The sequence below is a fragment of the Podarcis liolepis genome, assembly GCF_965112155.1.
Source record: "Podarcis liolepis genome assembly, chromosome: 9".
Taxonomy (NCBI): Eukaryota; Metazoa; Chordata; class Lepidosauria; order Squamata; family Lacertidae; genus Podarcis; species Podarcis liolepis.
The window spans coordinates 28,182,456-28,208,185 of NC_139564.1; the positions used below are offsets into that span (position 1 = coordinate 28,182,456).

The 25,730-nt window shown below is 41.6% G+C and overlaps 1 protein-coding gene across 3 annotated transcripts; it reads left to right on the plus strand.

Annotated features, from left to right (window-relative positions):
- The first annotated feature begins 94 nt into the window (after window positions 1-94).
- On the plus strand, window positions 95-24,109 carry MYOZ2 (myozenin 2). 3 transcript variants are annotated; one of them, XM_083460283.1, is made up of 7 exons: window positions 101-267; window positions 1,292-1,393; window positions 1,922-2,068; window positions 8,830-8,999; window positions 12,689-12,818; window positions 16,880-17,063; window positions 23,689-24,109. In XM_083460283.1, the coding sequence occupies exons 3-7, from the start codon at window positions 2,017-2,019 to the stop codon at window positions 23,921-23,923; spliced, it is 771 nt and encodes a 256-aa protein (XP_083316409.1). In that variant the 5' UTR covers window positions 101-267; window positions 1,292-1,393; window positions 1,922-2,016; the 3' UTR covers window positions 23,924-24,109. The 3 variants fall into 3 exon arrangements, with proteins under 3 accessions (XP_083316408.1, XP_083316410.1, XP_083316409.1); XM_083460282.1 differs by lacking the exon at window positions 1,922-2,068 and having other exon boundaries at window positions 95-267; XM_083460284.1 differs by lacking the exon at window positions 1,922-2,068 and having other exon boundaries at window positions 100-267; window positions 1,292-1,420.
- The last annotated feature ends 1,621 nt before the right edge of the window (window positions 24,110-25,730 follow it).

The following is a 25,730-nucleotide window of genomic DNA, read 5'->3' on the forward strand; positions in this document are numbered from 1 at the left end:
CGTGCGGCAGAATCCTTTCTGTTCTCTTCTTTCGCCAGGAAGATATGAGTGGCTGGAGTGTTTGCTTCTATAAATAGTTACTTTATGTCAGTTAGATGCCAATCTTTTTGGAGAGGGTCAGTCCCCAGTTTGTCTTGGTACAAGGCATCATGCAGACCCAAGAACAAGCATAGAAATCACTCGGGACCGGATAGGTCATCCCCATTCATCACAAACTCCATAAACTTTACCCAAAGCATCAGCATCACTGTTCTCCAGAACAATAAGGTAAGTGTATTGTTTCCTGAAATAATCTGACATTGGTTGTCCTATGAGCCGGCCACTTCTAAACTTACAAACAGTAAATGGACAACATACAATTTCTTGCACTTGTTTTGCAATGCTTATTTCTCTAGATGGTTGCTGAATAACATGTGCTAGCTCAAAGATTTGACTATTTCATCAATTTTTGGAGGGTTTGTAAAAGATGTGGTGTTTCAGAGGCTTCAGGTAGGGAAATAACACTGAAGTCAGTCATGGATGAGTATATATCTATACAGTGGTACCTCAGGTTACATACACTTCAGGTTACAGACTCCGCTAACCCAGAAATAGTACCTCGGGTTAAGAACTTTGCTTCAGAATGAGAACAGAAATCGTGCTCCGGCAGCAGGAGGCCCCATTAACTAAAGTGGTGATTCAGGTTAAGAACAGTTTCAGGTTAAGAACGGACCTCCGGAACGAATTACCATATTTTTCGCTCTATAAGACGCACCAGACCACAAGACGCACCTAGTTTTTGGAGGAGGAAAACAAGGGGAAAAATATTCTGAATCTCAGAAGCCAGAACAGCAAGAGGGATCGCTGCGCAGTGAAAGCAGCAACCCCTCTTGCTGTTCTGGCTTCTGGGATAGCTGCGCAGCCTGCATTCACTCCAAAAGACGCACACACATTTCCCCTTACTTTTTAGGAGGGAAAAAGTGAGTCTTATAGAGCAAAAAATACGGTAAGTACTTAACCTGAGGTACCACTGTATATACAATATGGAAGCTGATTGCCCATCCTTGTGAAGATAAGCAGGCATGCCAAGAGGTAAGAAGGCCCGTGTCACTGTGTCACATAGTTCGCTTTGTACATTCAAGAAACAGTTGACTCATTGGGGCTTCATATGCAGTGTTAGCACAACATCCATCCTTTCCTCTGTGTGCAAGAAACAGTTCCCGATAGCTGAAGTTAAAAACGCAGAATATTATTCAGCTCCTGAGGCCATTACTGAATAGCATCAAAATGTCTCTTTCCCTTCTCCTTCTAGTAAGAAAATCACACCGGACTATTACAATGCTCTCACATTCTGACATGGTCAAAGAGAGGAAGCAGCAAGCATCCGCCATCATGAAAGAAATCCAGAGAAATGGTATAGCGTTAAATCCCTGTTATGACTGTATGTCCCTTGTCACTCTCTAACCTTTCTTTTTAATCTTATAGCATTAACTTTCTTACAGCTTTGCCTCTGGGTGTGCTGCCATAAATAATCTCATGGGGCTATCATGCTGCCTATGGTAACTAATCCTTTTGTAGTTGCCTCTTTTCATTTGAAAGCTATTTTCAGATGAACAACTGTTGTGGAGGAATGAAGTAATCTAACAGCTGATGTACATTCTGCCTGGGATTGACTTTCGGAATATTATTTGGGGAGGGGGGTTAATATGTCTGGATTCCCTATTACAGAACTATTCACGCAGGGAAGATGTATCTCTCCTCAGTTTTAGAGCTGTCTTTTGTATTTTCAAAAATTGCAACAAAAAAACCCCCCACAAGGATATTTGCAATATACGCTGTGTTTCAATTTCCGCCTCCACCCACTCAAAGCTGTCTGTAGTCTTATCCAACCATTCAAGGCGCAGTTCCCAACTAATCTCTGTTAAGAAATGTTTTGCAGTAGGGTTTTTTGCCATCTTTGGAGGAGAATTCTGACAGGCTTGTTTGACTGATCTACATTTCCACAAGAAGCGGTAGGAAATATGGCTTACTATAGAGATGACCAAACCAGTGGAGCTAAGCAGCCTTCATCTGAAGACCGCTACTGAGGGTAGGCCCCTAGATCATAGCACCCTCTTCTCTTCACCCACCCCAAATGCTGAATCTCACATCTAAACACCCAAACATTCTTCAGTCAGTTTATGCACACATATTCACTCACATGCAAAACCAGGCTGTTCTTATCTAGTGGCTAGATAAGATTTTCCCCTGCCTCTTCCAGAAATGTCACTTGTCTGTCATTTTATTGGATGGGTTTGCTGTCTGACATTTCTCTATTAGAAACCAAGGCATATACACCCATAGCTCTATGGCTCCCAGTTTTGCTAGTACACCCTGATTTTTTTTAATTATTATTATTATTATTATGAAATATCGCTATTAGTTTTTTGGAGTAAGATGATGTGTGATCGTAAACTTTAATAATCACATACAAGTTTATGTCCGCTAAATGTGAAAAAGTGTTTCCTGAAATGGTCAAGAATCCTGCATTTTGAAGTTAATATTACAAAAATCTGCTTGACTAGGCATTCCCCCACTGGCTTGTTTGTGATATCATAAGCCCTGTTAGAGAGCAGGAGAAAATCCAGTGACCTGCCTTTTCAGGAGACTCAGCCAAGGCCTGTTTCTATCTCAAGGGCTGGTCTGTTTTCAGATTTTTCCTTCCCTTATACCAGTGTAAGCTGGCAGGGAGATGGGTTTTGCAAAAGTTTTCCAAAGACTTCAAGTGTTCTGTGGTTAATTTATTTCCTGGTTTCATCGTATGTTAGGGCAATGCCATATGGCCCCATTTCTGAATGTATTTCCATTCAGCCCAGATAGGATATGCACATGGGAAAGTGGTCATTTGAATACCATATGCTCAGATCCTCGCTTGCACTGTCTGTGGACTGGAAACAGAACCTAAAACTAGTAATATAAAATGGTCCTGTGAACATGAAAGTCCACTTTTCTGGGTGACATGAATCCAGAAATTGTAAAACACAGCTCTGAAGTTCCCTTTGAATTTGCAAACTGAAGGCAGATAGACACATAATTCATAGAGACTCCCATTGCATAATTTTTCTCCCTCATACTAGGGCTGCCACCATTTAACCTGGCATCCTATGGACATAGCTGTCAACTTTTCCCTTTTCTTGCGAGGAATCCTATTGGGAATAAGGGAATTTCCCTTAAAAAGGGGGGAACGTTGACAGCTATGCCTATGGACAGTCGGCCATTTCATGCAGCCATGGATCAAAACAATTAGGCCATCAAGAAGTTTGCTGTGACCACAGCAAAAGCATGTGCAGCTAGTTACATGGTGTTAATTATTTTAATTATTAAATATGAAACTGGAAAAGGGATCATAGTGCCTAAGAGTTATTACAGCCCCTTATTAGCTCACATAGGAATTTTATTTTCAGAATGGGTATGGCAACACATCTATTTCTATGGTGTGGGGGGAGTATCCTTATTCATTCTCTCTCTTTTGAAGCATTGTTGCTCTCTAGTGCTGCAAAACACATAGGTCCAAATTCAAAAGCTTCCCTTTCTCTAGTGGAAGGAGTCATCAGTGAAAGGAAGCGATCCAAGCCATAATTTTGTAATGAAAGGCAGAACACATTGAAGTTTCTTCAGATCACATAATCGTAGAATTGTAGGGTTGGAAGGGACTATGAGAGTCATCTAGTCCAAACCTATGCAATGCAGGAACTTTTTTACCCAACGTGGTAGCCCAAACCCACAACTTTAAGATTCAGAACCTCATGCTCTACTAACTGAGCTATAATTCAACCATAAATAATACCCTGGTTCTGTCCCTTTAATCTGATGAGCAGATTTAATAATAATAATAATAATAATAATAATAATAATAATAATAATAATAATAATGGTGGAAATTTGGTGTTATTATTTAATAATGGAGAAAACATGTTTTTTAACAAAATAATAGGGAAAAGGACATCTTAAACATTTTTAATGTGAAACTTTCTTTTTTTAATTAAGTAATTCCACCAATCAAATCACCCTGTCCAATGTGTTTCAGTAAATGCATGTGTTGTGTTTAGGAGCCAGATGTAAAATATTATAATAAGCCCAATCTGTTGACTGGCTTTTTCCTTTATATTATATTATTTCCTTTATATCCACTAAATCATTTTGTTTCACATAGGAAGTGCTGTAATCTTTCCAGAGAAAGATAAATTCATCCCCCCTCTGGCAAAATCTGAATTTCTCACCATAAACTTCATCTTTCCCCCATCATACAAATTTGTGTTCATTTTTTTTTGAATGAAGATAAACAACATCAACATAGTGTGATGTTTATGACGGTGTAAACTGCATTAGACCTGAAGAATTGCTTAATTAACTGTAGAATTCTGTATAAGTCTACTCAGAAATGAGCCTGTTTGAGTTCAATAGGACTTTCCTGGGAGTAGGGATGGAGAAGAAATTTGATGCAGTTTGCTTTTAAAGATGAACTTCCTTAATTTACACTTTCCAGAACAATATGGGAACCAGAACACAACTAACCTTCAAACTCTGCACTTCTCTGAATTTTGTAATGCAATTCCCCAGCCAAGTAATATGTACAATAGAAATAAAAATGCATATACTAGGGTAAAGTGTGTATAAAAATGTGTACAATAGTAAAAGAAAATCATACAAAATGCATTACTGTATATAAATGCAAAAATTAAAACACTAAGGAAAATTGCATACAAAAATGTGTATTTTAGAATAAATTCAAAATAAAATGCTGATAAATTTTCGTGAGGACATAACATCCCTGCCCCCCTCCCACAAAATGTTGTGGAAATGTAGAGGGCTGAACTGTCTATTGGAAAAATTAGAAATGTAGGGAAATGAAAATGGACAAATCCACCCATTCTTACCCGGGAGTAAGTCCTAGGTATATATGCCTAGAACTGCCAATTAAATTGAACAAGCCCATTGATTTGACTGGGTCTACTGCTCCATGGCTGACAGAAGTCAGTAGGAATCCTTCTATTTTGGGTTCTCATGTGAATTTCCTATATGAGATTGGCTTCCTCTTGTCTCCACCTTTTCTTCTCCTCATCCTCTTTGCACTTAGCTAACATCAGACAAGATCTATGCACAGCTTAATTGAAACAGACTGCAGAATTATGTTTTAATTGACAGAAGGCTCAAATTAATCTCACACTTAACATTTCTGGGAAGCTGCCTAGACACACAAAGTGGTTTAAATCCTCACTTGAAACATGAGATGACTAATGAAAGTTCTGGAGCAGAAAGGCCGAGAGAAGCATGTGTTTGAGGGATTAATCAAGTTCAAATATATAGCGTTCACTAGCAAGCGATGTACAAGAGGTCAGTCTGCAAAAGCCAGCAAACCCTGTTTTATTAAGACAAGAGAAGTTGTGCCGTGCAATCTCAAGCATGTTTATTCCAGGGTACACCCCACAAAGTTCAGTAGGGGCTTTAATCCCTAGTAAGTGTGTTTAGGATTACAGCCTAAAGCAGTGAGTCCAGACCTAAACCCAAATGCCATTTTGAAATCTGAAAGTATTTTTGATTTTCGGTTGGAATAAGTTGATTATGGTACAGAAAGAGAATATTATTCAGAAGTATACATATCTCTCATAGGCACCATGGTTTAGCAGCTGGATTCTAATGTGCCAATGCTTTATTTGCTGTAATCTTATGCTACGGTGTTACAAATCACCTTGGGGAATTTTGCTGTAGGATTTTATTCATTAGTTATTTTGATGGTGTAAATGTAAATTCTTATACTGAAGGATAGCTGTCAGGGAACTGACATCAAAGCTAGAGGCGGAGGGAAGGCTCTCAAATGATGCTGGAGAAGGGCCCAGCAGGGAGAGAGGCAGCTCCGTAGATGGGGAAGCAAATCAGTGCAACACCAGGGATATAGAGGGGCTGATGGGGAAATCGGCGAGAGGGCTCCAGGACTCTTCACTGGACACCAGCGAGGAGAGCACAGGTCCTCTGCTACCTACGCCCACCCTGCGCAGAAGACTTCCGCGCAGAGAGAGTAGGAGGAGACTGGGTGTCAAACAACTTTTATGTTGGAAAAGATTTAAGAAACGCCCACTGACAGATTCTGCTAGCAACTGAGGCAGCCACGAAGTGAAGGGCTGCCCAGACTGAAAGGTTTAGCAAGGCAACAAAGCCTGGAGAGGCGGCAACTTACGCACGGTGCAACCCATACACATTACAATAGCATAAGCACAAATTCTTAAAGAAAAACAAATATGCAACTGACTGCTACCAGTTCTTTTGAAATCTTTTGTCCTCAACCCTGTGCACATCTACACGGAAATAAATCCTACTGAGTTTAGTGGAATATACTGACAAATAAACACACATAGGATTTGCAGCATTTTTTAAGAAATGAGATATAGTTTTCCAACTATAGTCAAGCTGTTTGAATGAATGCTTGGTTCTTATTCACAGAAATAATGCTTAGTGGCTTCAATCACCAACTCCAGCCGGGAAAATCAGGGATCGCTGTTGATATAACAACACTTGCACATGCATTTTCCCAGATCCATATGCCAGCTTATCACTCAGCTCTTTGTCAGTGGCAAGTAAGAATTTTCTCCAGGTGGCCAGGCAGGGAAATTTCTTTGTATGAGAAATCAGTCATTTGAGGAATGAGGGAGGACTGTGGATATGCCACAAATGACTTGTGTTGGTATGTATAGGCAGACAAGCTAGTAAAATGTTTTGTGAGCCACTGACTTCTCTGAACTTATTTCTAAATCTGTGATCAGCATTCTTAGCTCTTACAATACTGGTCAACTGTTAGGCAGTCAGGATGGGTAAGGAGATTGGCTCTGGTTCTGGTTTCACTTGCCTGAAAGCTGATCTGGGGATTACTGTATTTTTTCGTCTATAAGACGCTCCCATGTATAAGATTCCCCCTATTTTGGGGGACTCAGATTTAAGAAAATGGGGGGAAGATGTATCTGTGTATGACACCCCCTAATTTTTGACATTATTTTTTTTAGGGGGGGGCTGGTCTTATACACAGAAAAATACGATAAATGAGGGGAGAACTGTGTACACCACTTTAAGATCCTTGGAGAAAAAGGTGGAATATAAAGGCTATAAATAAATAAATCAGTCCATCTAGAGAGCAACATGTACTGTATGGTCTGCAAGGGAAGCAAAAGTCACTCACTTGCACCCTGCATACAGAATGTAGTTAAATGTTGAGCTTTTGCACTGTTAGGCAGCAGAGACAATACATTACCCTTCATTGTTGTTTCAGCACTCTGAGAATTGCTCCCTGCAAGTTTCATAACACCACATTAATTAACACAGCTTATTAACCTTCTTCATGCTACACAGGATGTCCTGCTGTTGTTTTTGAGCTCTGAACTTACCCAACTCAAAACACATTTTCTGAGTTTTTGTTCATCGCTATTTACATTTGAAAGAGGACTGCCAGACTAAAACCACACTTACTTTCTGGAAGATTCATTTTGCGTTTCTCCCACTTTCCTGTGGAAAATACCAACTGGCTGGCTGGCCAGGGAAAAACATTTGGGGATAATTCAAGATTCATGAGACAGAAATTTAAAAATAAAGAGGATTTGTCTGTGGAAAAATAGTATTTCCTCCTATAAAATAAAATGGCAGAGACCCTGATCCCATAGTTTTATGTACCTGAGAGGTGGTACATAAAAGAGCTTTTCTCCGATAGAGCTCTGATTGCATTCTTTGACTGGGAGGTGGGAAAACTCAGTCCATATTTTCTAGATCTGGCGTCCCCAATATGGCACCAGTGGGTACCCTCAGAGACACCCGCTTGCAACCTGCCAAGGCCTTCTGGGCCTCCCATAACAGTGTAGAAACTGGATGTCCCAGTTCAAGTATCATCCAGTCAAAGTTAAGTGCTTTGAGGACTCATACATATCAGTGGACACAATTAATGTCAGCAGTGGACTGAGATATTCAGTTAAACAAAAAATCCATTGAGTGCTCCTCATTGGCCACCCAAATGACTCCAGAAAACCCACAAGTCAATCCAATCCAAATCTTTATTATTGTCATAGCATGAAGGCAATAGCTCCCCACCCTAACTGTTGCTTTGGGGTAACTGGAATTCAGTGGGATCTATATTATTCTATAGTAAGAGCTGTTTGACCGTGTAACAAACTTCCACGAGAGGTGGTGGACGGTTTCTTTGGTGGTTTTTAAGCAGAGGTTGGATGGCCACCTGTCATGTACTATTTAATTGAAATACCTGCATTGCAGGTGGTTGGACTAGATGACCCACAGGGTCCCTTCCCACGCTACAATTCTATTATCCTGCCTCTGAACATGGAGATTCTATGGACCAATGCCACACAAAGGTGTCCAGTTGTCATCAGTGCACCACTGATACTTTTCTGGAGCCTAGAGACCACTGAGTGACTCGGTCCCTGCCATTTTCCCCTCGTGGTTTGCATGTGTGGGCTGTGTATCCTAGCATCCCATGCATCCCAGCAACATGAATCTTTGGTTTAATCTAGACTACATATGTTGGTTTCATGAATTTATGAAGTGAGAGTTGCTGTATGGAAGTAACAACCTTTTCTCTCCCAAATCCCCATTGGGTTTCTGTGGCAAGTAAAAACCCTTTGCACGTTCTCATGATGTCTATGGGTGAAAAAGTCCGCTGATGGTCTCTTGCTTAAGAGATCACACTCAGCTTTGCTTTGCCTCTGTTGAACCCTCCCACTGAAATCAACAGAATTTACTAGAGCTTAACTTTAGCTGAATCATACCAATTACCTGGAAGAATTTTTCTAAGAAATGTGTACTTATATTATTTTGCAGAATCACCTGGAATAGACCTTGGAAAAAAGGTCAGTATCCCCAGGGACATAATGTTGGAAGAGTTGTCATTGTTAAGTAACAGAGGAGCGCGGCTATTCAAGATGCGCCAACGGAGATCTGACAAATACACATATGAAAATCTTCACTTTTTATCCAGCAAGCCAAGAAATGTGAGTATTTTACACTCTATCACTTTTTTGTGCATGTCTGGCCTGCACAATTAGTGACTCATCAAAGTGAATCTCAAGGGACAAAAACAAGAATCTCAAGGGGCTTAAAAAGGTCTGTCTGCCGTTCATTCTGTTTAATAGCTAGAAGTACTACAGTCCTGAATATTAGATTTAAAACAAGATACTACTATCATAAGCCACTGCAGACAAGGGATAAAGCAATCTGATTTCAGCATGGAAGGACAGGATATGAGGTAGCAGAGAACAGTTAAGAGCCCAGAAACTCTGATAGCAAAGGGCAGAAGGAAGTAGACTAGAATAAAAGGTGAGAACACTAAATCACAAAAAAATAAACAAGCATATGCTGCCATTGGTCCTTTGGGAAGAAGGCAGGGTATAAATAATAATAATAATAATAATAATAATAATAATAATAATAATAATAATAATGAAGCAAGGGCAAGAGATAGGAACCATACAGATAGGAAGAAATAGCAATGGATACGTCAAAAATATGACAAATTTTTATTATTGTTGAAAGGCTACCAAGCAAAGCCTCATACAAAAAAATTAGATTGCAGCCAGGTCCTGCACCCAGTTTGCAGTCCAAAAGGCAAAGTAAGATTGTGAAAGGAAGGGGTATAATAGGAAAGGAACCGGAACTGAAATGAGATGATAAGCAACAACCAGAGAAAACAACAAATATTCAGGTGTAGTTTAAAATGAAAAAAAAATAATGATGGAGGTGTTCTGACATCAGGAGGCAGGGCATTCCAGAGATAAGGAACAAAAAGAGGAAAGGGGTACAAATAAGAGATAAGATTTTGCGGTTGACAAGAAGCAAAGTACTACTAGGACATAAAGAATGAGGACTAGAGCTATGCAATCAGAAAGATAAGAAGCAGGAGTTTTGAGATATTTATAAACTACTAAAGGAAGATTAGATTGGGTCTTATAAGAAAATGGAAGAGCAGAAAGAAGAAGAGAAGAATGGGTAAACTTAGGGTACAAGACAAACTAAATGTGTTGTGGAACCTAAAATAGGAGGAAAGGAAAATGACTGAAGATTATTCTCTTATGCCAGAGAGCATTATAATAATCAAATCTAGACAGTATAAGGGTATTAAACAGGGTCCGTACAGTATCAATTGAAACAAAAAGTGAAACTGACACGCCGGTTTATCTGTCCAAAAGCCACAATTCCACAACACAATGGGTATTGCATTGTGAAAAGAACCTTAGAAAATGGGACAAAAGTGCTAATATCATAATGAGGGAAACAAGCACAATGTTTCCCCATGTTTGAATGCACCCTTAGACTTAGGGGGCTACAGAGGCAATCTAAGAACTGGAAAGGACACCATACCAGGACTCGAGAAGATGGGCTCAATCTTTTGCTGTCAGTTGAAATGCACTGACGTGGTGTAGCTTACAGTTCTCGTTGCCAGATATATGGGAAACGATCATCACTCACAAGTGGCAAAGCACCAAGTTATTCAGGTCAGTTCAAACAAATGCCAGTAAAAACATCTCTGCATTCCAGAGAGACAAAGGGGTTGCTTTGCTGCCTTTTTTAGGTGGAAGCTATTTTAGAAAACTAGCTTAACACTCTGTGCATAAACTGCTATATTCCCCCCCCCCCCAGTCCTTATTGTTTTACCTCCAAAACCCATATCATAACTACATGCACTAGCCTAGGGATTCTAAAGCTGGAATCCACAGTATACTTAAGCCACATCCATACCATACATTTAAAGCAGTACAAGTATTATGCCACTTTCAGTCACCATGACTTCCCCACAAAGAAATGGGAACTGTAGTTTGCTAAGGGTGCTGAGAGTTGTTATGATTTTTTTAATGGTTTCCTTTGCAGTAGATGCATTGAAAGGGGCTGCACTAGATGACCCTCTAGGGCTATTCAGACCACATTTCTATGATGCTATGGTATATAAATATTTTTTAAAAAAAATAAAAATAGGACACTCCTGTTTCCCTCACAGAGCTACAGTTCCTATTGTGATTTAACAATCAACTCTTCACAAACTACAGTTCCCAGATCCCTTTGAGGAAGCCATGACTGTTAAAGTGTTAAAGACAAAGGTTTTAAATGTATGGTGCAGATGTTGCCCTGCTGGGTAACAACTAGGGGGTAAATTACATTAAAACACACTATTTTGAGTAAACATGGAAACAACTGCATTGTAAATCTTGTGCTATGTCAAGGCTCCTATGGGTGGACAAAATCTGTTTGAATTTCTCAGTCGAGGACTCTTGTTTTAAAGCCTTGTTTGTATTTCTCTCCCCCCCCCCCATACCTACAGAAAATTGTCCTCAAAGGCAGCCTATACTTACAAACCTTTTCATTTCAATGTCATGGCTAAAATAAGGTTCTGACTTTTTAGAGCGCTCTAATTCTATGTTAAAGAAACAATGATTAAGGCTTCGGATGCAGCTATGGAACTAATGACCCAGCAGAAAGAATGGCTCACTCCAGCCTGTCATTAATCTTTGTGAAGTGGCCTGCGCTAAGGTTATTATTATGATTACAAATTGAGGTGTCATTGCGGGAATTCTTTATGGATACTGCTTAGGGATAAAGCCAATATTTAGGTGTCCAAGTGAGGTAAGCATGACCAAACACAAAGGAAGATAGAATTCCTTAACAGATGGGGAATTTCAGCTGTGTGGGGAGAGAGGGGAAGCTGCCAATCAAGCCAACAGGCAAATTCCATCTTGGAGGGATATTTCCATCCTAAATATTACAGCAGTTACTTATCATCCCCAATTTTCTTTCATCACTCAGAAACATCATTTGTTCTATGTGTGAGTCCTACTTGGCGGAAACCATCAGAGCCCTCTCAATTGCTGGAGCTATTAGACAGCTTTGTGCCTAGATGTTTTATTAAATTCAAGGTCTTCTTAGAGTACTCTCTGACATCACAAAGGTGTTGCAGGAAATGTGCTAATGCATCTCCCAACCTATTTTTTCTTTTGCTAAGACAAACAAGGAAGGGCAATTTGGGTCAGGGCTGCTGCACTTGGGGAGGAGGGGGCCATTCTAGAATGCTTTCCCCTCCAAAGTTAATAGCAACTTTGTGGGGTGGGGTGTGTGTGTGTGTGTGAATCAGGGTCATGGTGTCAAGGGAGGAAGGTTATAACCCCTTCCCCTCCCCCATTTTGTACCTGGATCCAAACTGAATCAGGGCACTTGAAGTAGTGAAGTTTCTGGAATAAGGTCTGTTTGTTTTGTTGGGGACAGTGAGTACATCATTTTAAAATTAGGGCACCATCTGACAGCCTTTGCTTCAGGAAAAAGGATATTTTAAGAGATAACTTGTTTCCCTAGAGCACAAGAGGCCTATCATTCCCAACTTGCCAGATACTTTCTATTCTAGCTTTAGAAAGCCAATTAATCTCTGTGGCATCTTCATCCCACAAGTCTAAAGCAAGAATAACACTTCAGCAGTTCAACGGGGTGCTTGTGAGTATGTGGTGCTCAGACAGCAGAATACGAAGGCCAAAAAAAAAAAAAAAGTGGTCAGGAAAAAAGAAGATGCTTGAACAAAGCATTTAGTGTATCAGTTTGCCAGTTAAGAAGCGCCAAGGAACCAGGACACTGTTTTCAGCAGTCCTTTGGCGTCTCTGTTATGAACCTGATAGCTGTGCTATTTCTTATCATTCAAATGCAGCGCAGCGAGGTCATACAGTGCATTCAGTTGGATGCTAGCAGCATGGAGGCAGCTCAAGAGCATGCGCCAACAACACCTCCTAATACCCCCGATCCACGGAGTCCACCGAACCCCGAAACCCTTGCCCCAGGTAAGCCACCGTGGAATATCCCAGCCAGACAAACCTCTTATTTTCCTGGCAAAGTAAAAACAATCAAAATTCTTCCATAGAGGAGACCTACTGTGTGGTATCTTTAGTGGAAGCATAGATCAGTGTTTCCCAACCACTGTTCCGCGGCACACTAGTGTGCCACGAGATGTTGCCTGGTGTGCCGCGGGAAAAATTAAAAAAATCGAAAGATTTTTTTTTTAAAGTCAAATTTTCGATTGGGGCGCCGTCACTAGATGACCCCTGGGGTTCCCTCCCTCCCTCCCGCTCTGCGCCTCCCTCCTCCTCCTCCTCCGGGGAGGCCCTTCCTGGCTCTCGGCCAAGGCTTGGCGGCTGCCACTCACTCACTCGCTCGCCCACCCGTCCCTCCATCCCTGCACCCAGCCTCTCCCCCTCCGTCCCCGGCGCGGGGGCTGCCGGGATCCGTATTCCCCTCGCCCTTGGGCTCCGCGCCCGCGCGGGGTGCGCAAACTGCGTTTCCCAGCGTGGCCTGGCGGGCCGGGCGTTTTGTTTGAAGCGCTCTTCTCCTGGCCATGGAATGAGCGCGGCGGCGGCGGCCGGGCGGGCAGGGGCTCTTCCGCGCAGACCCCGCGCAGCCTGCCTGCGCCCCCGCGGAGATCGGGCGGCAGGATGGAGCCCAGGGATCCCTGCGGAGGCGGAGCGGCGGAGGCGGAGGCTGCCCCCCAGGTAGGGCTGCGTCGGGATGTGTGTTTATTTTTGCAATGCTGCATCCGCGCCGGAGGGGACGCATCGGACCGCGGGGAGACCCCTTGGCTGGCGTGCAAGGCAATGCATGCGTGCAGGCGTTGCATGGAGTGCAGTGCAACGCAGTTGCAACGCGGCGCCCTGCATGCATGCATGCAACTTCCACCGGCGCTCTGGACTTGGCAGGTGAGGGGGGTCCCCAGTGGGCGGCAGAGAGAGCCGGGAGGGCGAAGGGGAGCTGGGGGGGGAGCAGCGCTGCTCCCCAAGCCGAGCCCGGGGGGAAACTTCGGCGTCGTTGCGCCGGGTGTTGGAAGCGGAGGCTGGCGGGGGCCCCTCACCTGCAAAACCTGGTCGCCTCTCATATATTTTGTGCATTGCATTCATCGCCCGCTTTCTCCTCCAAGGAGCTCCCGGGGGCGCGCGTGGTTCTCCCCGTGTTATCCTCGCAACAACAGCCCTGCGAGGTGGGTCAGGCGAGTGGCCCAAGGGAGCACCCAGGGATTGTCCTGGCCAGGTGGGGTGGTTTGAACACTGCTCTCTGCCCGTTCTTCGTCCTCATTTAGCCCCCACATGTGCATGACTGTGCATGACTGAGGTTTTCCCCCCTCGTCTTGGCTATGGTGTGAGTCTGTGCTGTTAATTAATGGGGTTCTGCCTTCGGAGAAGATGAGCCAGCCCTCAAGGAGGTGATTATGTAATTTGCTAGCAATTCATGTCCCTCCCGGCGTGACGCTGCGCGCTGACGTCACGGGGCTGTAATGGTGGTGTGCCTCGAGATTTTTTTTATGAAACAAGTGTGCCTTTGCCCAAAAAAGGTTGGGAAACACTGGCATAGATGAGTCACCTATGACCTCTGTGAGATGGCCAAGCCAAAAGGGGCAAAAGTTACCACATGATAACTCTACCTTTACTGTTTTCCAACACATAAACTGCCATTAAACTTGATGGCATATCAGCAGCACAATATGAAGTAGTCCCATGTGAATCAAGGTTGATTTTTTTTGGTCTTGCATGAGGGTTATTCTCCCCAACCCTTTCATTCATAGTCCAGAGTGCAAAATAAGTCATTTGTATGTGCAATTCTTTTCAGCTCTTTTTATTGTATGATTTTAAATCACCTTGAAATGAAAAGCAATTGATACATGAAAAGCAATTCATAAAATAAATGGCATTAAAATAAATCATGTTCCATGTTGCCATCATAATAGCAGCAGTTACTGGTTGAGGTTAGAATAGGATTTACCTCTATACAATCTACAGCACTTGTTATGGAAATATAAATGCTCTGGTACAAAAGTTCAAACTTGAAGCAGGAGGTTTGGTTTATTCTTCTGCATTTATTGTGCTAAAACCTGTGAAGGCCCCAATTCAGTGAGATTATATCTTTGAGTTACTATCTGTAGAATGTTGGCACAAAGTTTTTCGGCCTGGATCTACTAAATGTGTAGCTTCTTTATTTGAAACCAATCCTAAATGAATAGATCTTATTAAAAAGGTCAGAGGAGGTCACACAAACAGAGTTATCTTATGCACAACAAAGCTCTGCAAATCTATGTGTCTGTTTTGGTTGTTAGGGGAAATCTTTCAGCGGATGCAGACTTGACCAATTATACAATATTTAGCGTGAAAGAATGTTTGAAAGAAAACCCTTATACAAGAGTAAATAGGAGGACAATTTGGCTCTCTTGTAGCAAGAACATTTTATACAGTAGCAAGGACACGTGTTTCCTTTATCTAGAGGCACTGAGCGACAAAGAAGTCTTTTCTTTGTCTGCCCTTTTCAAAACAAGAACAGAGAGATTTATTGGGGCATAATTTGTAAACTGATCGCAGCCTTTTTGCCACTTGTGCGACTGCCGCATAATGGATTCAGCACCATATTTATGTATAGATTTATTTAATTAAGGCTGGAATCCTACACAAACTTCCCTGAAAGTAAACTCTGTTGTGAACAGTGAAACTTACACACAAGAAAGCACACATAAGAATCTGCTGTTATGATGTGTACATTGTACCAATTACATGCCCTCTTGGAAGCTCAATGTTAACTGGCCAAACACATGCTTAAATAGCTGGAGGCTACATGTCATCATAAATGTTTTGAAAATTTGATTGGCTCGTGTTGAAATGGGCTTTCCCCTCTCTTATAGATGCGTGCATGCCTTGCAAGGATGTGTGGATAAATAGGAGTCAGTGCATTTTTTAAAAAAATAATAATGTTGTCTTGGCTTCCCTCCCTAGTTGCCTTTACTCATAGAATCTTAGAGCTGGAAGGGACCCAAGGGACATCTAGAACAACCCCCCCCCCCCACTATGCAGGAATATTGCCTACTCATCACATACTGCACACTTATTTTCTTCTGAATCCCACAATGATTTCCTCTCTCTCTCCATTTCTTTCCCTATGCTTCAGGCAAGCTGCCTGTCTGTTAAATTTTATTTTTCAAATATCTTCCAAGTTGATATGATTAGACATTTGTTTCGCACCTTATTATTATTTTAAAACCCTCAACAAGTTGTTTAAAAAAAAAAACTTTAAAAACTGCTCTGGGGTGTGAAGAGCCAGTGGCTTCATGACATCTCAGGAGCCAGCCAATCAGCTTTATGCATACTGTAGTTCGTTTCTGCTGGAAACTAGCCAAACCTGCTTCTCCTGGTCTGGATCTTACAGGGCAGATTTTACATCTGAGCAATGTGATCTGAATGAGGTTCCACAACAGTTTGGCCACACTAGTTACATGTGTCTGTATATACACTTATTTATTTCCTTATGTAAATATCTGTAAGCCATGTGTCCCTAACAAGTCCACCCAAAGTGGAGAACAAAATACAACCATAAAAATACAAACATATTATAATAAAAACTTTTTAAATCCCAGAAGCTACACCAACCAACAGTACAATAAAATATAATCCAGTCTTTTCCAGAGCCATCATAAAAGACATCAATTAAAAGCCATTTGAAACAGGTGGGCTTTTTAAAGCCTTTTAAAAAGTTTGAGCACATGAGATGAGAGTTTTCCACTCACAGTCTTCTACCTTTCTCTCCATCACCCAAGACATATTTGTCTAATACTGCCACAGCTGAAATTCTATTAAATCCTTAGACTTTTCTTGCCAGAGTTAATCCATTGTTTACAACAGATATTAGAAGAGCAGCATTGAGGATTGTGGCTGAAACCACAATCTTAATCAAATGATCTTTAAGTGACAATTATTGTAGAATGTCTTATGCGGTGCCTAGGGGACATGGTGAGAATGAGTTGGAATGTTGCGTGAGACAGTTGGGAGGTTGCTACTGCAAAATCCAAACACTGTGTATAATTTTCCTCTCGAAGGATATTCTGGACCACTGAAGACAATTCCTCCTGAGAGGTTCAACACTACATCTGTGCCAAAGTACTATCAATCACCTTGGATTGAAGCCATCAGCAACGACCCAGAGCTGTTGGAGGCCTTATACCCCAAACTCTTTAAGCCTGAAGCAAAGCCAGAGCTGCCTGACTTTAAGAGCTTTAACAGGTAATTTTGACCAATAAATAAATAAACAAACACCAAGTTTTATAAGAGATGGATTTGTGTGGAAACTGTGGCTTGGAGCCTAAGACAAAAGAATGGAAGAAAGTTTGCAGAAAGAAAGTTTCCCTCCCCCCCCTCGCACTGCACCCCATCACACATAGTTCAAGGGGGGCCCCTAAGCCTCCAGAGAAGCTTCGGGGAGAACTGAAAACTTTTCTTCTGTATATTTAATTCCATTAATGTATCAAGCCCCTCACCCTTTGATCCAGGATTACACTAAATTCAGGAACTAACTCGTATGTGTACACCATCAGCCTTAGAATGAACAGAATAGGCTGTATCGCACGCTGAGATTCCCCTACACTAGAGGTGCCACAACCACCATTTTGTCTGCCATGAGGCCAATGAGTAAGACCAGTTAAGACCTTGGCACACATATATTTATAGGCATTATATCCTCCCTCTATCTCTTGGTTTATAGATATGCAAATTGTGGTTTGGGAGTTGGGATCTAATCCCACAAAGATCTGAGGCAGGCGCAGTTGCCACACATGTTCCTCTCTGTCCCTTAGGGAATCTGAGAGCTGACAACGTCACTAGATAATCTTTCGTCAACAAGAAGCTGAATTTCTGCGCTTGTTTATACCTTTTTTTTTAAAAAAACCCACATTTTCAGACTTTTTAAAACCAGCAAAAAGCTGGTGAAATTCTTGTGAAAATAAAATCTAGGTACAGTATTGCATACAAAGAGCCGAGTGTGCTAACGGCAAGAGATAAACAGAGAAAGAAAATGTTTACGTTTCAAATGGTGTCCTTTGGCTTTTAGCAGAAGCTCTAGACATGTTGACATTGACTGGAAGTATTTTGGGAACATTTTTACAAAACACCCAGGCTGTGGCGCATGCTTATTCAAACTTGATACAGTAATTTCATTTATTGAAACAGTGCGTGTGGTGTGTGTGTTTTTTTTTCCTTTAATGAATAGCTTGCATTTAATTCCAAGTGACTAACACAAGACAAAAAATCCTTTCAGAAAGCCAAAAGGTAGCAGTCCATTGCTACAGAAAACAGGAAGCAGGCACTGCATGCCTTTAGCAGCTGGCCAAGACTAGTATTTCCATTCTGCAGAATCAAAAGAAGCAAATGTCTGAAAGTAAGGAGTGAGGTGGCTGGCAAGTGGAGCCCTACCACACTGTACCTGGCATAGAGATAACGACAATCTGGTCAGCCATTATCAACAGGGAGCCTCTGATTCCTCCTGCAGCTGCCACCAACTTCTCTCATAGACTGCCAAGATCCACCCTCATTCAGAAGGCTATGCAGTGGGGGGGGACGACGACACATGGGCAGCGTAAAGTTGGGTAGCTGTTTTTTGCCACCTTGGAGCCACGCAGTAGGATGAGGAAGGGGGAGAGGAAGATGCCATATATGGCAAAACCTGGTACTGGCTGTTCTTCCCGAGGATATGGTCCCTTCATAAAATGATGCAACAGATGCTGATGGAAGTGATCTCTTAATTGCATAAGCTGTGAATCAAGACAAAGGCCCCATTCAGATGTAACAAAACAATATGGCTTGTTGTTGTTACAAGACCAGGCTGGGGGTCAACCTTGAGCTCATGTACCCCCCTTCCCCACACAAACAAAGAAGCGCAGTGGGGAGCAAGCAAGTCTGAGGCTTATCCTGACACACTCTCACAAGAACAAACCATGGTTTGCTACAGCTGAGTGTCCTGTGACACTTAGAGGCAAAGGGTACAGTACAGCTAATGCTGAACATGCCCGTCTATCTCCCATAGGGTCTAAGCTGGAGTGAAAAGTGTGTAACTCGGCTGTGTTGTGCTGTAAGGCTACGAACCTGACCACAGGTGGCCTCACTGAAGCCACTAAGATTTACTGTATTGGCCTGAATATAAGCCACACTTTCCCACACTTTAAGTGCAGCTTATATTCGTGACCTTACAGTATGCAGCCAGGAGCGCGGGGCAAACTGCAACAGGAGCGCGGAAAAGTAGCACCCACCCCATATGTAGTCCCCTGTCCTCTCCCCTAAGGCCGGGAAGGAAGAGAGCGAGGAAGGGAAAAAGCCGCCAGCAACACAGCATCCCCCCCCCCCCGCCCAGCATGCAGTTAGGAGCAGCAAGGAATGAAGCGGCTTATACTGGGGTCTTTTATCTTCCCCCCCCTTCAATATTAAAGGTGCAGCTTATGTTCGGGTGCAGCTTATATTCAGGCCAATACGGTAATAAGCCTAGTTGTTCTCAAGAGCCCAACTCCTCTGATATTATTTTACTGATAACCTGAGTCTTTCTGTGCAAGAGCCTACTTTGAAATCATGGAAATGGTGGGAGTAAATAAGCCCAACAAGGAACTCAGAGCAAATTTGGGGCAGGGAGGGGGACACACCAAACATACAGTTAAGACAACCCAGCTGGAATTGTGGGAAACTGAAAGCAATGATTGGGGTGGGGTGAGAACAGGGCAAGTATTTTAAACAAAAGCAAAAACCCACAACTCCTCACATATATTTCTTTCTGTCAGGTTTCTACTTGGCTGCATATAAGAGTCCAACAACCAAATGCCTATTTTTAGGCTCTATACTCTCTAGTCATTGTAAGTAATTAATTTGATTACTGTTTCGGGGAAAATGCAGAAAATGACATCACCTTCAAGAGACCCCAGTGATATAATAGTGACACCACTCTTTCAGTGAGTCAGGCCCTTCTGCTGGCGTTGTGTCACTGCAGGAAGAAATATTTCCAGGAATTGTAATTCTGGGTTTTTCACATCAGACACAGACTCATTCCTGATCATCGAACTGTGAAGGCCAACTCCCACTTCTGAACCTGTTTAAAAAAAAAAAAAAAGCTTTACACCAGGAAAGCAATGTGTGTTTCTAATCAGCTGCTATTATTGACTTTAATAGAATGGGCTCAGATAAAAAGACTGAATTCAGCTGCAACATCCCCTCAGTTATCAGGCACTACCATATTGGTGTAGTGTTCACATCCGGCTGTGACAATTCATAACAAACCTGGAATGGATTCAGAAGACAGCTAAAAGGATCCAAGAGACCTAGGAGGAAAATGTTATTTATTATTACTTCATTTATTTATTTTTGAAAAAATGTATGAGTCACAGTCTCTGCCACAATAGGACCCAAACCAATGCACAGCACCTCAAACAACAAAAGCATTAAAAGGCAGCATAAAACACACTAAAACTATAAAGCAGTCAAAACACACAAAGCAGTTGCTGAAATAAGGTCAGGATGTTCTAAACCCGATAAGCAGCATCAGCAGAAAAAAAGTAAATAAACTATGTTATCCTAAATGTTTGTTTAGAAATGTCTTACTGAATTCAATGGGACTTCCACTTAGGTGGGTATAGGATTGCAGACCAAGCAACTCAAAGTCCTGGAAACAACTTTCAAAACAAAACAAAACAAAACAAGAAGTGAGAAGATTATTCACTTGGCAGCAAAAAGAAATAAAAATTCAAGTGGATATTTGTGGGACAAGTGTTCCAGCACATGGACACTGAATTTGACCCATCCTCTCTGAGAGAGAAACAAGATGTTACATTAATGATGAGAATACAATTAGTACACACCTTTGTTACATCAGCAGTAATTTTGGCAGAGCTTGATCACCTCAGAACTGTGTGGAATGTGGCGGGCAAGTTCTGCGCTCTCTGTGCTATGGTTCTGACAAAAGTTACTTTTCTGATATTTGTATGTCAAGGGAAACCCCCACTGGTGCCAGTGGGAGCTTCCCTTGAAATCCAAACAGCAGCATCAGAGACAAGATGTTGAGACTGCGGCAGGAAAAGATAAGGGTTAAACTCTTCATCCCCATGGACTGAAGGCTGCCCACCTGTCTCCACTGCTGCTATTTACATAACAACTAAAATACTTGTTAATGACATTCACACAATTAATAGATGCCTAGTTTGGCCCAGACAGAGGGAACAGGCATCATGTTGGCTATTATTATTAATTATTATTACTACTACTACTACTACTACTACTACTACTACTACTACCCTGCCTTTTCCCTAATAGGAAACCTGTGTTATCCTTGACTTAAGGCACCTCGAAACTCTCTTGACTCATTGTTTTTAATTATGCAATGAATTGGGGAGGAAATTTCCTCCACCTTTATTATCATTTTTCCCAAGAAGGAAAACTATCCAAAAGAAGAACCCTTGGTGAGAAGTGAGGCACCACAGAGTGCCTGGATGTAACAAGAAGCAGGCTTGACCGGTTATGCCTCCCTCCCTTGTCAGTGAAGCAAAGTTCCCCTCCTGAAATGGATTGTTTTCAAAGCACTAGAAGGAATCCAGTCCATCTGGAAGTTGTTCTGTGTTTACTGCACTGAATGCAGCAGCCCAACTCCTCAAGCTGCAAAACCATCACCTGCAGGTTGCCATGTACTACATATGCGCCACAAGCTTTTAAGCCACTGATTCCACAATAGTCATTTATCCAAATCGGCATCCTTTTCTTCTATTGCAATGTAAAGTTGCTTTCCCCACACTGATTGCTTGGTAGCCATTGCTTTTTGCAAGAACTGCTAAACACTGTTGTTGACCATACCAAGAAGGGGGGAAATGATGGGCGGGGGGCAGAAATAAGGTACAAGAAATATAGTGGTGTTGAGGAAGGGCTGTAGCTCAGTGGTAGAGCATGTGCTTTGCAAGTGAAAGGTTCCAGGTTCATCTCTAGCGTCTCTACACAAGGCTGGGAGAGATCCCTGTCTGAAATCTTGGAGACCCGCTGCCAGTCATTGTCGACATTACTGAGCTAAATGGATCCATGATCTAATCCAGTACAGGTTACATATGCTTCAGGTTACATGTGCTTCAGGTTACAGACTCTGTTAACCCAGAAATAGTGCTTCAGGTTAAGAACTTTGCTTCAGGATGAGAACAGAAATCATGCTCCAGCGGGGCGGCAGCAGCAGGAGGCCCTATTAGCTAAAGTGGTGCTTCAGGTTAAGAACAGTTTCAGGTTAAGTACGGACCTCTGGAATGAATTAAGTACTTAACCTGAGGTACCACTGTATCAGCCAGCTTCCCATGTTTCTATTAGAAGAAAAAAGTTAAAACTGGATACCACCTCCTTCAAATGTTTTATCAGTTCACAAAGACCAACACTGGGGCTCTCTGGGCTAGATTTGAAACATAGGAACTGAACTGCATTTCATGAAACACACAGCAATGATTGTGTTCTAACCTACAATTATATGTGATTAATCATTCCTGGTTGTTGTGTAACTGCATTGCATATGTATGGTCACCTGCTTTCGCAAGTCACAAAACTGGGAAATGAACCTAAGCTCATTTTTTTTGCTGTGTAAAAGACCTGCACTTCTCTATTACAATCAACAAGCTTTATTATGCTGGGTTTTGATTGTATACAATGAGTCAGATTCAAATTACATGTTTTGCTTTCATAAAATGTAGGGCATTACAACTCCTTGACATCATCCAAATGATTGCTTCAGAAGATTTACTCTTGAACTTGAACTAATTAATTACTCTGCTCTTCTTTATGTTGATCCCTATCCAGAAAACGTGTATTCTGAACATTTGATCTAGTTGTAACACATTTTGTTTTTAAGAAGGTACTTCTTTTAAAATATTAGAAAGCTATTTCCTGACTATTCAGAAATCTGCCTGTAATATCCAAGACTGAAGGTTATGAGGAGCCAGACAGCTCATGTGTATATTTTTGGCAATGTCATTAGGAAACAATGACAATATGTTATGAAATAGAACTTACATATGAAGCTGTCTTAAAATGAGTCAAAGCATTGCTCCATCTAGACTAGGACTGTCGTCTCTGACCATTTCTATTAAGAGATTACAGTGGTACCTTGGGTTACATATGCTTCAGGTTACAGACTCCGCTAACCCAGAAATAGTGCCTTGGGTTAAGAACTTTGCTGCAGGATGAGAGCAGAAATCGTGCTCTGGCGGCATGGCGGCAGTGGGAGGCCCCATTAGCTAAAGTGGTGCTTCAGGTTAAGAACAGTTTCAGGTTAAGAACAGACCTCCGGAATGAATTAAGTACTTAACCCAAGGTACCACTGTAGTTACACACACCTATGCACCAATGAGTTTCAACTACAGTATTAACTTCTCTAAAGCAATTCAGCTGAATTGTTCAAGGTTTTTCTGTAAGGTAGCATGCTTATTTCCATTCAAATCATCATTATTAGAGAGAATGGAATAGTAAATCCCTTACATCTACAGTTCTTGCAGTGGTTTATTGTCTGATGCACACTGAACTCCTGCTGCCTTCTCTCAGTGAAGTGGTTTGTTCCAGTGTTGCTAGACTTGATGAGATATCTGCATCACTCTGGTCAGCTCACACTCCTTCTACCACAGTTCCACCCCAGGTGTAAAATCGGAACGCTAGTGCCCTACTTCAAAAGGTTGCCATGAGGATTAGTGAGATAACGGCTACCTACCTACTAAAAAGTACTACAGAGGAAACCAGTAACAAGTGCTTCAAAAGAAAAACCATATGAATGTTCTGAAATACCCCTTTTAATTGTAGGTTCAAAGCAGAGTGAGTATATGTTTTGATTCACCTTTCCTTTACTCTTGTCCCCGTCGTCCAGAGTTGCCACTCCTTTTGGTGGTTTTGAGAGAGCATCGAAACTGGTTAAGTTCAAGGTACCAGATTTCAACTTCCTCCTGCTAAATGATCCACGGTTTATGGTCCTTGCCAATCCTCTTTCTACCAGGCGGTCTTTCAACAGGACTCCTAAAGGATGGACCTCTGAGAATATTCCCATAATGATAGCTATACACCCTACAGAGGTAAATGGCGTTCCAGAAACGGATGATCTGTGAGGAGAGAGTGGAGCACTCCACACACATCAGAATCAGTCTGGTGATACTCTGATCTTTCAACATGTGCTATATCATTTTCTTATGCAGCTAAAATGTAATACCATCTGATGCTGTTAACAGTTTCTGAAGTTAAGTTTGTTCTACTAACACAAATAAAATAACTTGCCCATTACCTTTGAAAAACTAGTTTTGCCTCTCTCTCTTTTATTTCTCTAGCTCCTCTTTGCTCTTTCTGTTTATTGAAATAATATCTGGCTTGATTTTACATTGTTGCATTTTCCTATTAAAAGGGGAAGTGATAAAAATTATACTTTCATGTTACTAGTTTATTTGTCAATTCTGTTTTGGGCAGACTTGCTTACAGAGATACTGGCAGAACTGTGAAATAAAAATATTTGGCTATTGATTCTATGAAGGAAATGTGGTCTTCTGCCATCCTCTGTGAAAATCAATTTATTACTGAGTGTTATTCTGAAAAAGGTGTGTCTATATAAACAGGAATAAAAACAATATGTGTAAATAAAACAAAATAGAAGATTAAATGCTTGAGAAACTCTCCCAGTATAAACGCATATGTTTGTTTGACCGATACATACAGCAGTTTAACAGCATAGGATTAGCATAAAACGTTGCTGTGAATGATACAAGAATGGACTGAAATTTTACCAAAAAAGCACTAGATCATGTTTAAAGTAAAATAAGGGAATATATATCAAAGAACAATGCTAATTCCTTATTCAGAAAGTAGCATATTTTGCATGAAGGAATAGTTACAGTGTTTTTCGCTCTATAAGACGCACCAGACCACAAGATGCACCTAGTTTTTGGAGAAGGAAAACAAGAAAAAAAAATTATGAATCTCAGAAGCCAGAACAGCAAGAGGGATCGCTGCTCAGTGAAAGCAGCAATCCCTCTTGCTGTTCTGGCTTCTGGGATAGCTGCGCAGCCTGCATTCGCTCCATAAGATGCACACACATTTCCCCTTACTTTTTAGGAGGGAAAAAGTGAGTCTTATAGAGCAAAAAATACGGCAATTGAATCTTTTGAAAATGTATATTAGAGACAATAAAACCTTTGCATATTGTTTCCAAAACAGTGTAAAGTTGCATTTTAATATAAGTTTAATTTGATTAAGCCAATTGTGAATGTTTGCAGCTTTAATAACTTTTTGTGTACATAAGATCAATTTTGAAAGTGCACTTAAAAACAAAATTTGCCATCAGCCTTCAGGTTGATGCTCACATTATACTCTTGCAGATGCTTGCAGACACTGAGGTCCCATGTGTCAGGAAAGACGTCGTTTGCATCATAGCATCATGCAGATCTTATTTGTGTATGGATCTGCACATGGCTGGGATCCCCAGCAGTTGGCAGAGTTATGCAGTTGCACAAGTAATATCTACATGTGACAGGCCTTATAAAAATGACATCATCTGTAAGTTAAGCATTGATTAAGTAAATGAAATGCTTTAGGAGACTTGTGTTTTCAAAACCAGTTTTGCTGTGATAGTGATGCATGCTGCTGCGTCAATAGTGAAACGAGGACCAGGTGCAATAGAGGTGACATAATAAGAGTATCAGCAAAGTCTCGCGGCACCTGAAAGGCGAGCAAATTTACTGTGATGTAAGCTTGCTCATGGTCAGGAGCCCACTTCATCAGGTGAATGACGTGGTCACCTACGTGATACGTGTGAAACCGAGAATGTGAAACTTGTGAAGGAGGAAGAATGTTGAATCAATGGATAACAAATGAGAATACACCATAAAAGTAATGAATGGGACGCGCCTTTTCCCCTGCTTTTACGGA